The sequence below is a fragment of the Pterocles gutturalis genome, unplaced genomic scaffold (assembly GCF_000699245.1).
Source record: "Pterocles gutturalis isolate BGI_N339 unplaced genomic scaffold, ASM69924v1 scaffold5029, whole genome shotgun sequence".
NCBI classification, from domain to species: domain Eukaryota; kingdom Metazoa; phylum Chordata; class Aves; order Pterocliformes; family Pteroclidae; genus Pterocles; species Pterocles gutturalis.
The window spans coordinates 5,455-18,537 of NW_010135482.1; the positions used below are offsets into that span (position 1 = coordinate 5,455).

The 13,083-nt window shown below is 39.2% G+C and overlaps 1 protein-coding gene across 1 annotated transcript in view; it reads left to right on the forward strand.

Annotated features, from left to right (window-relative positions):
• The window catches only part of PPM1D (protein phosphatase, Mg2+/Mn2+ dependent, 1D), a gene marked incomplete at its 5' end in the record, with an annotated part of 14,483 nt that extends 2,981 nt beyond the window's left edge, over window positions 1–11,502 (forward strand). Inside the window, 3 exons of the mRNA XM_010081891.1 lie at window positions 5,089–5,279; window positions 6,069–6,311; window positions 10,746–11,502. Of these exons, the coding sequence (XP_010080193.1) occupies window positions 5,089–5,279; window positions 6,069–6,311; window positions 10,746–11,300 (989 nt within the window). The remainder of the gene's footprint in view (window positions 1–5,088; window positions 5,280–6,068; window positions 6,312–10,745) is intronic.
• Between the last annotated feature and the right edge of the window lie 1,581 nt (window positions 11,503–13,083).

The following is a 13,083-nucleotide window of genomic DNA, read 5'->3' on the forward strand; positions in this document are numbered from 1 at the left end:
TACAAAGAGTTGTGTACCAGAAATGTGACCGCTCAGTGTATAGCTGCTACAATGTTGGCTCTGACTGTGATACAGAAGCTGTTTTCCAGAGCAAAGAAAGAAAAGCAATAATAAAACCTTTCTCCTAAAGGTAGAACTTTATCCAGGTTTGGTCAGAGCATTTCTTCTGTTTTACCCCTTGTCTTCAGCTAAGCAAATGCTGTCTAGCATTGTCTTTTGAAGCTTGAAATTCCACCTTAGTGTTCATTTGAAGGATTTAATTCAAGGCCAGAAATTGTGAGTAGCTTCCTGGATGCCATTTTAGCTCTGCACCTGTACCTTTGCATACTAGTTCTTGCGGGCTTTTCTCATGCTGTGTGCTCTGGTGTGTAGCACCTGACAGACAGCTTTTTTCTCTCTTGCCTGTGATTTTGCTAACATACAAGCAGAGATGAGCCGTCATAGTGAAGACTGCCTTGAGAGCAGCTTTTACTTCACCATTCATTTTAAATGCAATTATTTGTTTAATTTGCTGTTGAAATACTGTTCTCTTGCCTGTGCTTTCCTTTTCTATATAGTATTGAAGGTTGCATTCTTTCAACAGGTTTGACTGAAGTACTGTGTAAAAAGAAGCTCCTAAAAAAAGTACTCCTAAAGGAGTAGGGACAGTTTTAAAGCCTCAAGTGCTGTCTGGGTAACTTTTCTGCTCGCTGCTAACTTCAGTTTTGTCCTCATCCCCGAGACTGAGCTGTCTTTAGTTGTTCCTGGGTTGCATGAATGGGACGTTGTGCGGCATTCATCTTTCGGCTGCTGTGAAGATGCCCTCTCGTGGCTATAGGACTAGGTTGCCATGAGTTTTGGTTGAAAACATTTTCCACCTCAGCTCAGCCTGAATGGTTTTAAGTGGTTCGTGTCTGTATCCTTGCTGAAATTTCTCTCACTTCCTAGCAGCCCTGCCTCATTGGCAGTGAAAAAAGGAAGTTCTGTAAGTCTTCTCTTTGTACTAAGAGACCTTGGAGATAAAACTTTGATTTAAAAATATCTGGGATTAATCAAACTGGGTTTTTGTTTTGGACTGATTTATAAAAGTAAACTTTTCTTTCCTCTATTAAAACCAAAAGATATTTTGTATTCAAACCAGCATGTTCCAGAAACACAAATGAAAGGCTTGATTTATATGACTTCTGGGCATACTTTTCTTATAGAAGGCTTTGGTCTTAATCCATTCCAGTCTGCTTATGTGATGGGTGTTTTTGTTTGTTACTTTGCTGGCAGCAGCTGAGTTGCAAGTAGGTTTTTTTTAATTGTATTTTAAAAGGTAATAGTAAGCAGATAAGAGGGACTGCATCTTTTGCTGTATTCTTATAGGTAGCTAAATTAGTTTCCTGCTCCTTTATTATATGATCTTAAACATCTAGTTTTGATTTTGTAAGATGCGGTGTAGTTTTTGTGTAGATCTTTGTATGTTATTCTGGTTCAAGTCATGACTAAGGAACAGGCATGATTTTTCTGGAAGATATGGAAGGAACTACATTAATACTGGTTGTTTTTTTTTTTTTTTCTGTTTGGAAAACAAATGTACAAGCCTAACACCGAAAGAAGTATTACTGGTCTGTAAGTTTTTAAGAGAACAAGATTGTTAAGTTTTGCAAATGTTTGTTTTTTAATTCAGAACAAAAATAGCATGGCTCAGAAAGTGAAGTCTGAGAGCCTGGCATTCCAGTTCTGTAATACCAGCCTTTGGCATATCACGTCATCTTGGTATCTCAGCTTCCCAGTCTGCTGAAGGGTCGCTTGTCTGTCTGCTTGCTTTGGGACAAATTAAAGATTTCAGAGCACTTCAAAACACCTAAGGAAAAGGGTACTTGACTTTCTGGCTTACTTTCCTCTCCCTTGTTCCTTCCCAGAATTGTAACAGAGGGTGCTGTGTAAAGTGACTCTCCCAAAGTTTGTCATGTATTCCTCAGCTGCTGTGGAGGCTGTGCTCTCCAGCTGGCTGGAGCAAGACATACAGCTGACATTAGTATTCTATCTATGCAGCAGCTCTAAAAAGCGTTGACTTAACTCTGTGGTGCTCTGCCCTTTGGAGGGGGGGGGGGAAGTAAAAAAAAAATAGTTCATCACCCTAGTGGCATGGGTTGGCCTTTGCTAGCTTGGAGTTGAAGGGTCTGTGAGAATTATTCTTTAAGGGAAGGACTCTTTATGCAGTGCAGTTCTATCAAGGATCACTTGCCTGCTTGATTAGTTTGAGTTTGTGGGTTTTTGGGAGCAGACTGATGATAGATGAACACTGGGGGCAATTTTCCCTTTTCTTTAGGACAGTTGCATGTACTAGTCATTTCCTTACAGGCTGAGGAAGGAAGAACCTGGATTTTTCTATATGTCTTAGGCTTCAAATATACTTTATGGAATTTTTCCTGGGTCAAAGAGTAAAAACTTTATTTATTTATTTATTCATTTATTCATTTTGTGACATCTAGAGCTCCATTTAGCTTTCAGTAGCTCCTGACTTGTCTGGAGGTGGCCAGTTAATAACTGTTTGTGCTTTAATGCTGTTCCATTGTACGACTTTGTAAATGAGTTATTTCTCTATTCTAGGAAATGCGTATTTCCTAGAGATTTTTGAGCGTGAATAGATGTGTACAGCTGAATTTAAAATTTGTGGAGAATTCACTTCTCAGTGTACATTTACAGCAAACTTGCAATGCTGCTTTGACAGAGTTGATGCTACAGGAGATGACTTGAAAGAATGTATTTTGCCAAAAAAAGCATGTTTAATAAACTTAGTCTTTGAAGTTGTCAGTCCTTGAGCTAGTTGAGCTACTGTTACCAGGTAGTGTGGCAGCGGTTCTAACGCAGGTTATGGCACGCCAGCAATTAATTCCTGTGTCAAGCCCACACCTCCGTGTATGATTCCTCCATGGCCTTCAGAAGGGCAACTCGCTGTGGAGGAGAGACACCGAGGTTGAAAGGCTTTCAGTAGCTTTTCAGGCTGGGCTTCTGCTTAGGAGTTTGACCTGGGATTTGTGAGGTGTGGATTCACGGTGTGTGTTCCCAGAATCTCTGTATAATCCTTGGCATCCCCTTTATAACCAGTGTGACATTCCCGATTATCCCCATGAGGAGCCTTCTTCCTCTAGGAGAACGATTCTCTGAAATGGGTATGGTTATTACTCAGCTGTTTTCTCAGGAGGAGCAGCAGATGGGTGTGATGACATGTATGTAAGATGAATCAAAATTAAATAGCATCAGGTTATTTTTATCATGCAGCACAGTATTTTTAATTAAAAAAAGATTCAGCTGGTAACATTTGTTATTTCTCCTAAATGAGTACGAGGGAACTAGCAAATAAAAGTATAAAAATACTACGCGTGTTGGAAATTGATGCTGCCACTGATTCCAAGATCTGGCTGTTGTAAGATCCCAAGCTCTTGTTTATTTTACCTGCTGTGTCCATGACAGGCGTGATGCGAAGAACTCTCAGCGCACGAAGACTTTCTGTGGCAGTTCACGTACAATAATTGCTGTGCTGGAGCTCAGCTCCTCTGTTACAGTATTTTGATCTTGTTGCCAGCTGGCTTGCTTGTTGAGAGTCTGCCGAGGGAGAGTGCACCTCTATACAAGCAGGCTTGGCTTTTAATTAGCTCTTATTAGAAGCATGTGTTTGTGTCTGCTGCTGCTGCAGTGAAGGTGAATTGGTGCTTTAATGAGGATGGACCATCCGTGCTTGCTGTGGTGAAGTGGAGTAATTGGGTTGAAGTATTCCTAGTCCTGATTCTGGAAGTCTTTTCAAATGGTTGATAGCTTGAGGCAAAGCTAATGGAAGGAAGTAGGAAGACAAAAAGCTTATTTGATATCTTTAAAAGGGTGGTGATGGATGCAGAAGAAGGCTACAGGCATGCTTTCTGAAGCCAGCAAAAAGCAAAGAAGAAAAACCTCACAAAACCGGAGTTCTTAAGCTTCTGTATGTTTTTCAACTTTGCCATTTGAATTAATTTTTACTTTTAGAGTCGTGTTCTGCACAGAAAATTCTAGCCAGTGGTTGTAAATAATGATGTTACTTTTTGTTGCTTCTCACTATAGGAAGCTATGTATCAACATAAAAAATAAACAGGAAGAAAACACCAACATAACACCAAGGCCTGTCCTTGGTAAAAGCTTTTTTTTTTTCCAAGTATACCTGATAAATGAAATGAAAATAAATTTATATGGAAATGCATTTTTCTGTTGGAGTGACTTTTACTTCAGGACGGTTTGGAGGAAGCACTTGAACTCATAGATATTTTGATCGAATGTGTTATTCCGATCCAGCTCAGGCCATCGTTACTGGCGAGGTGACCCCACACTCAGGCGCATAGCAAGAAAGGTTTAAAAATAGAAAGGTTCACTGCGTGAGGCCTTCCAAGGGAGAGAGGCTTTAGCTCTCATTTTTCTGCTTTCCTGCTGGAACCCCGGCACTGCTCATGTTCCTGTGGCTTTTCTCCAACTCCAAAACTTGGCACATGGTGTTCAGCTGGAAAGATGCTCTAACACAGTGCTGCAGGGCTTTGAAAGTGGTGCTAATGCTGCTGAAGGAGGAATGGGAAAGAGAAATTAATAGGGGAAAGGCTTCAGTCTCTTCTCCTTTGCCCTCTTCCTTTGATCCTTCTCTGAGGTACCTGCATCACAAATACGTACGTGGCAAGACATAACTGTGTGTATCTCTATTGCTTGGATGGCTGTGGAGGATCTCTGGTGGTTTGTTTTGTTTTTTTAAAAAAGGGCAGTTTAACACCTTGAGTGTGAAAAGGTGTCTTTTTTTTTAATTTGGGGTTTGATGGGTTTTTTTCCCCTCTTCTATGAGCCGGACTTGTTAGGGGGTGTGAGGCAGCATACCATCATGATACAGACTGAAGTCTAATGCTGTATGTAAGGTTGGGGAGAAAAAGGGTTTTGTATCATCCTCCCCCCAACCCCAGCCTAGTTCTGTGAACTGTACCATGGTTCCCTGGACAAGAGGGAAGGATTTTGTCTCCAGTATTTAAACTGTACCAATAACTGGAAAGGCAGATAAAGATTCATGTTTTCATGTGTAATGTAGCAACTCAAAACCATGTTCTTCTTCGCTAGGTGATCTTTGGAGCTATGACTTCTACAGCGGTGAATTTGTTGTGTCTCCTGAACCTGACACTAGTGTGCACACGATTGATCCCCAGAAACACAAATATATTATCCTTGGCAGTGATGGACTGTGGAACATGATCCCACCTCAAGATGCTATCTCCATGTGCCAGGATCACGAGGAGAGAAAATGCTTCATGGTGAGAGCAGTGGCTATAAGTAATTGTGAAAATGAAATACTTTTTTCCTCTAAAAGTTGATTATTTTTCTGGGTATGAGAAGAACCTAACAATGGCATTGATGTTTAGGCATATTCACAGCTTGGCCACACCATGTAAGATGTTACAATGTGGCTGATACTGTGCTTGCTACTGTCAAGTACCCTGCCTGTTCACATTGTTCGTATTACTTGGTGGGGTTTTTTTGGGAAATTTTACTACCAGTATAGTATCTGTGAGTAATAAAGAAGATAACGTGTTCCTTATTGGAGGAAGTTATACACAATACTGTCTGAAAATGAGATTTATTTCACATTAAGACGCATGTTACAATGCAGACAATTGTTTATTGGTTTTTACATGATTTGTACAAAATCTGAATTGAATGATTTATTTTACAAAACAGTTGAGAACTTACATAGTGGAGCATCTGAGCATCAGATAGTGAACAGTCTGTAAACCCATTGAGAGACTTCTGGAAAGACTGTAGGATGTGCTATGCTCAGGCTAATTATGCGAGTCATCGCATCAGTTTTATGGTTTAAAGCACTTACATATACATGGATTCTGCTGTAAACTGATGTTAAAGTTATATTTCACCAAGAAGAAAGATAACGTTAATATTTCCTCTTGTGTTTCTGAATCAAGCTACTTTAAGCACGTGATATACAGGAATATATATTTCAGGCTGCGCCACATAAACTCTCCGTCTTCTATTTATAAATTGGACCTGATTGCTTTCTCTGTCTGTCCCCCTCTTCTAACCTAAAGGGAGAGCACCGACAGTCTTGTGCCAAAATGCTGGTGAACAGAGCACTAGGCCGGTGGAGGCAGCGCATGCTTCGTGCAGATAACACTAGTGCCATCGTCATCTGCATCTCACCTTTGCAGGATAGCAAAAGCAACTTGGAAAATGAAGAAGAATTGTATCTCAACTTGGCAGAGAGTCCCTGCTATAGCAGCCCTGATATGAATGTCATGGCACCCTCCCGCTGCTCTACCCCACCTGTCAAGGTAACTTGTTTTAAATGTTCCACTTTTGAGTGTGGAACCCAATAAATACATAACAATCTCTCTTCTCCTAGTAGTAATTTATTTTTATGCAGCTTCCCATGATGTGTAGGATTGGGGCAACGGTGTTGCCAGTGATCAAAGTAATACTTTTAGAAACTACAGGCCTGTCAGCTGAAGCCACTATTTAATGTTGCTTTGTTTGTTTGTTTTGTCTTTTAACTGCAGTGGAGTAGGCAGTACAGTATGGCTACATGGCAATTACCTGGCCTGATCCTCAGTACTTCTACTTAGAAAGCTTTGGAGGAATAGATGAAGTTTTAACAATATTTCTTAAAAGACTTTGGAACACCAAAAGAGAGTATTAGAGTGTGAACGTCTCAGAATTGCTGAATTAAGGGATACACTGTTTTTGTAACTTTTAAAATCCTGCTTGTTTATTAGTAGTGGTTGATCTGTATTCCCTCCTTCATGTAGAAGAAATTATTCCTGTAACTTTATGCATATAGTTCTCACAGCTGTAAATGCACTGTTTCTTAAAAGTGAGTTTTCCAAGATCCCACACAAAATCAGAAGGAGGCTATTGGAAGAGAGGAAGCAGACTGTGGGGATCAGAGGTTTGAAAAAGAAACAAACCCAACACAACCCCTTAGAAAATAAGGTTGCGCTACGGTTTCTTTTCCTCCCTTCCCATGGACTTATATCCCTTGTACAGCTGATGAATTGCTGACTGCTAGTGGATGTGTTCTTAATCTTGGTGTGGTTTGTTTCGGTTTTGTTTGCTTGTGGGTTTTTTTTTTTAGGTAACCCATGAGTTAATTTATTCAAACACACATTGTGGTAAAGAATGTTTCCTTTCTGGATTGGGAGATCATCTGATCTTCCTCTGGTTGACTTAATGCTCTTTGTTGGAGGGAAAGATGTTATAATACAAGGTCTTTCTTCAAGTTACATGTTTCAACCATTAACATAAAGCAGAACAAAACAGAGCTGTTCAGAAGCTTTTTTTTTTCCTCCCTCTAAGAACTAGAGTGTAGTTATGAGTGGATGTTTGTTTCAGTAATTACCAGCTGCTCCTGATTTAAGTAACTGTCCTTTGATGTTCTGCAGTATCTTTGGATAACTGTCCTTTGGGCAAAGTAAAAAGAAAGCAAAAATTAGAAAGGGAGTCGTTAACATTCCCTTGGTAGAAACAAGCTGCTAATAAAATGGCAAGCTCAACCTTTCTGTCTCCTTCACTTACATCCAGTAGAGCAAAATACATCAAAAGACTAAAATCTAGCAAACTCTTGAGTGGTGAAAAATTATTTGAATTCTAAATGCTCCTAAACTTGTACCATATCTTTTGTGTATGATCTGTTATCAGTACTCATTGAATAAACCTCGAGCTATGTTGACTGCAAAATATCCAGGAAGCAGCATCTCTGGATAAGGGCTTAGTGAAAATAATTTTTTTTTTCTTAAGAGTCCCCCCTTGTCTAAATAGATCAGTGAACTGTGATGTGTCAATCTAGATAAATTGCAGCAGGTGGTCACAAAGAGTGAAGACATCAAAACTTCAGACATGTAACAATTTTGGTGTCTGCCATGCATATAAGGCCTTTTTTTTTTTTTGGTCTAATATGCAAAACCCCCCAAAAAATTTTTGACTGGCTACAGGTCTTCATTGGTAATATATGTATAAATTAGTTCTATTTTAATGCAAAAGTTTTTTTCTCCTCTTGGATTAAAATAGAACTGGTATCACCAATTTAGAAACATAGATCCTATTTTCTCAGTACTTGTTTTTATTAAAAGTACTAATGTAATACAGGTTTCTGCTTTAATAATAAGCATCCAGCTGTCCTCACACACTTATCTGTCAATATCAGAAGAAGTGTGAGAAGGAAGTTGAAAAGAAAAGAGGCAGGAAAAGACAGCTGTTCTGTCAGAATAATTTTGAAATACTTCAGAAAAAAACCCAAGCATCTCCAGGCAGATCAAAATAAATGAAATGTCTTAGCTGTTGTGTCTCTGTGTACATTTTTTTTCTAAAACAAAAACTTTGTGTAGCTGTCTGTAAGTATATTTGGTAACCACACCATCCTGAGTAATATTGACTTTTTCATAGTATGAGGAGGTTTATCAGAGTTGCAATGGAAGGAAAAACATATTTCCATAAATGTTGGTCATCTGATGGCTGGACTGTAGGCTTTTCATTTCTACAGCCCTCTGACTTCAGGGGAGCCTCCTGGGTACAATTTGGTGCATGCAGGAGCACTGCTGGCTTGGTGTTTCTTTAAAATCGTGTGAAACATAATTGAGGCATTTGGGACTCTCCCCAAAGAAGGTTGAATGTATGGTTTCTTATGCCTTGCCTCAGACATTATTACAAGGTGACAGTTTTTTATGAAGTATCGCTACACAACTATTTGAGAATATGCATTTTGGAATTTTTTTCTGATGGTGGTAACTTGTGGGAGATTCAGGAAATGCCCTTATTTCCTGATCCTGTGTGATCCTAGTGATATTGTCAACCTCACAGGAGGGAAAAGCCCCATTCTGGTGATTGCACAAAAGAGAACATGGCAGTAGATGACAATTTCTTTTTGCAAAACAATACATAAATACCTTGATACAAAAAGCTGCACATAAAGATATGATCGAATTTATGTTGGTAATTAATCTCCACAAACTTACTGTGGCATTCTATTGAAGAGGGATCATCGTATTTTCTGGAAAGTGGTGGTTCCCCCGATCAGCCTGAGCTTCTGGAGACTGTGGTGGGATTATAGCCCAGAGGGGCCAGGTCAGCAAAAACAGGAGGTGGCAATGGAAAGGGTACTTGCCTGGTACCTTCAGAGAACTGAAAGCAGCACAGACAGCCTTGACTCTTAACCCCTGCTACCTTCCAAAACAAGTAATCTGGAAATAGATGGAGACCAAATCAAAGTTTCTCAAACAGAAGTATTTCTTAATTGTGTATTCTTCTGGCAACAATTTTCTTCAACAACAAAGTTGTTGAGAAATGAAATTGGTGATTCATGTTTTACTTTTCTTGTTTTGTTGCATCACTCTTTAGCAGTCTATCCTCTGACTTCACTTGGCTTCCCAAAGCCGTATCCAATCTCAGCTGTTTGTACCAAGCAAAAGATGTTGGCAGTAGGAGCCACAACATTAAGCATCTTGCACAATAAAAACAAAACTAAAGTTGTGGCTAGAGACACAATTTCAAAAATTAAATTGAGCAGATTAAGTAACATTGCCAGAGCTTCTCTGTGTGTCATCTAGCTTGCTTGTGGGTTGAAGAATAAACCTCTAAAATACCATCCATGCAGGTCTTCCCTCTTGTGTTGCTGTAGTAGAAGAATATTATCTAAATGGTTTTATCCACACATGGGGAGTGACAAGGGATGAGCGGGGAGTGGAAAACCATGTCTAGATGCTAGGAACAATTCAGATTTTCTCTTTTCACAGAGTGCATTTTATGAAAACATAGTATTAGAATTTTCAAAAGCGCTGAGCAGTTGTGCATCTTGTCTTGAAGGTGAACTGAAGTTGTTCTGGGTTGCTTCAAAAGCATCTATCGATTCCTTGTATTTTCATTTACTCAGCTGTGTGTGCATTTGAGTTTCCAGCATGTTGTTTTCTTAAAATAGTCACTGTCATTTGCCTTACCTTGATGGCATGTAATGTGACCTTGAAATTTACTTTTGAAGGACTCGCTGAGTAACTAGGGATTTCCTCACAATTAAATCTTAATAAGGTCATAATTCATATCTTCAGGGCACTGCATGAATACTAATTTTCATAATCCTCCCGTGGATAGTGAAAGCAAGTATTGTCCCCGTTTTCCTGTTGGTAAAACTGAGAATGAGGCAAAAACACTTTCCAAAGGCTGCAGAAGAGATGAGCAGCTGAATGTAGGGTAAAAATTTAAGAAGTCCCCAGTTGTCAGGACATCACATTAAGCAGTGTCTTGTAAATGTCTGGAATGACTGTGCTTTAGAGAGAGTGGGTGGATGTGCTGTGAGGAACGGAGTTGCTTTCTTTCCAAGTTGTAGAGCATAAAACCAGGCAATAAAAATGCGTTACTTTGCAGGGCAAACAGTAACTCTGTTTTTAGAATAGCTTTGTCTGATGCTCCACCTTTCTGTATGCAGTCAGGACACCCGTGATGAGCTTGTCAGTCTCCCTGATAATTTGGTTATGTAGTAACCAAGAATTCTGAGTGTAACAAAGGTCAGAAGACTTTTCCTGCTGTTTGCCCTAATAGTGCTTGTTCTCTGATGTGTAAAACCTTCAGAAGGCAGTACAGGTGCTTATATCACCACGTCTGCGTGTTGGAAAATGCTACTGAGGAAAATCTGTTCTGTCACATACTGTCTCTACCCTCAAAGGATAATGCAGGTGAAATTGTTGTATTTATGCCTAAATATTTGTTTTGTTTTTCCTCAGCTTTTAGAAGATGATCCATGGCCACGACTGAATGCTTCTGAGGGTATTCCTCCCCTCATGCATAGCAACATGATCTCAGAAAAATATTTAGAGCTAACAAATGAGATTGCTAAAAGCAATTTACCTTCATCAGGAGCAACCCCGAAGGATTCAGGTCCGCAGGAGGAGAAGTGCAGCAAAGCATTGGCTTTGAGGATACACGACTCCTACAGTAATGGTTTGTCACTCAGTCTCTCCCCTTCCAACTCCGCAAATTCAGGCACGGACCAAAAAGGCTTCAAGGTGTCCCCTAATGGCCAAACAAAAGCCCAAGATGCAGAGAGGACACCCACAGCAAACTTTAAAAGGACATTGGAAGAATCCAACTCTGGCCCAGCTGTGAAGAAGCCAAGACGTGGCCTGAGTCGAAACCTTAGTGTCCAACCAGAAGGCATGTCCGCAACTCCACAGCGCAAAAACTCAAACAAGCTGACCATGCGGCGCAGCCTGCGGGGCCAGAAGAAGCTCAGCAATTCCCTCTTCCACCCGCCCAGGAAAGCGGTCTGCGTTTGCTGAGGGGCGTTTTTGTAAGGAAGTGTCTTTTGGTCTGGTTAGAATTTTAAAGTTGGTGCAGAAGTCTGAAACTCTTCCTGTTTATCTTTTTTTAAAGTAGAAACTTTTTTTGGTATCAAACAGCTTTATCCCAGCCTTGTACTTGCTTGTATTATAACTGTGAATTTTGTAGATGTGTAGGGTATAAGTCACTGTAAAATGTGTGTAAATTTGTATTCCTTCGTATAAATGTAGTCTCTTTTCTTCCTTGTATAATTGTTACAGCGGGGCTAAACCTTGTTTTAAAAAAATAATCATTTTTGTTAATTTACTAAAGTCATGAATTTGTATACGCTTCTTGTGATGAGAATTTCACAACTTTTTAACTAAAGTAAATTATTAAACAGAATGGAAGATATGTATTTTCGTAGTACTATACGTTCCACCTAAAGTGTGTCTTTTAGAGAATACACTAGGTCTATATTTTGTTTTTAAATTTTAGATTTCTCTACTCAGAAATGAAATGTACGTGGAAGCAGAGATGTTGAGTCCTGCTTTACACAGCTCAATGTTGATTTCTTTATGTTAATTAAAATACTATGCAGTATCTTATTTAGTTGTATTTTTTGTAACATTAATCGTCAAAGTATTTAGCAAAAAAGTGTGTTTTAAAACTCTGACTCCCAAAAGCATCCTCTAAAGCCATTCCCATCCCCTGTTACAAACGATGGCATTTTTATCCAGGCATAAATGTATGCCTTACAGAGGCACAAATTTTATGCTATTCCAATACTGATGGTGCTGCTACTACCTTTCAACGTAAGTTCTTAAATTATTTTATGACTATTTTCATTGAGTATGTGGACCATGTGTATGTTCACCTAAATAAAACACATGAAAATTTGATGGGGGTGCTTTTTTTTTTTTTAATTTCAAGTTTAAGTTCTGTTGAGCACATTCATATTTATTTTGCCTTCATTAAAATCTGATACTCTCCCCTTCTTCACTGGGGCTATGGGGCTTATCAGGCAAGACATCCCACATTGTTCTATTACGGAACTGATTTTGGCACGTTATATGAATGTTTGGTAAACTGCAGTAACATATAACCTCCTTTTTTTTTTTTTTTTTTTTTTTAATAGGGAAGTAAAAGGCCAGTACTTTATTCCAGTGGCTAGGGTGGTATTTATAGAATCTATTTCTTTACTGCTGGAATGATGAAAAATAGGTTGAAATCAGCCCTGCTATCTCTATATGTTACCATGGTTACAGAAATCCTAGGAGGAAGTGTACGCTTTCTGAAAATGTGGAATTCTCTTTCATCCATCCTGTGACTGCAGCACTATCTTAAAAGATTAAAGTAACAGTCTGTCCAAATCAGATCTTTCAAGAATTTATTTCTGTGTATAGGGGATGTAACCTATGGTTAACGAAGCTTTACTGTGACGGATGGAATTATACACCATATATGGCGGGCAGTATACAGGGGCTAGCAGCAGCTCTATATACTTACCTAGCACCCCTCTGCCAGAAACAAAGTAATTTTTTATTTTCAATTTAATCTTATAGCTTTTATTGAACTAAACAAAATCTACTTTTTTTTCCTGGGAAAGCTGCTGAATGCTGGTAAATATTAAACATAAACTTACTGGTACAAACGGGGAGCAGTTCACTCCTGTGTCTGCTTTGCTTATCGTTTGACTTCTCTGAAATTAATTATCCAAGGCAGGGAAGTGTGGAAATTTACAGCAAACACGTCAATGCAGTCTCCTTTGAAAATCAAATCTGAGTTACACCAACTTTTTTT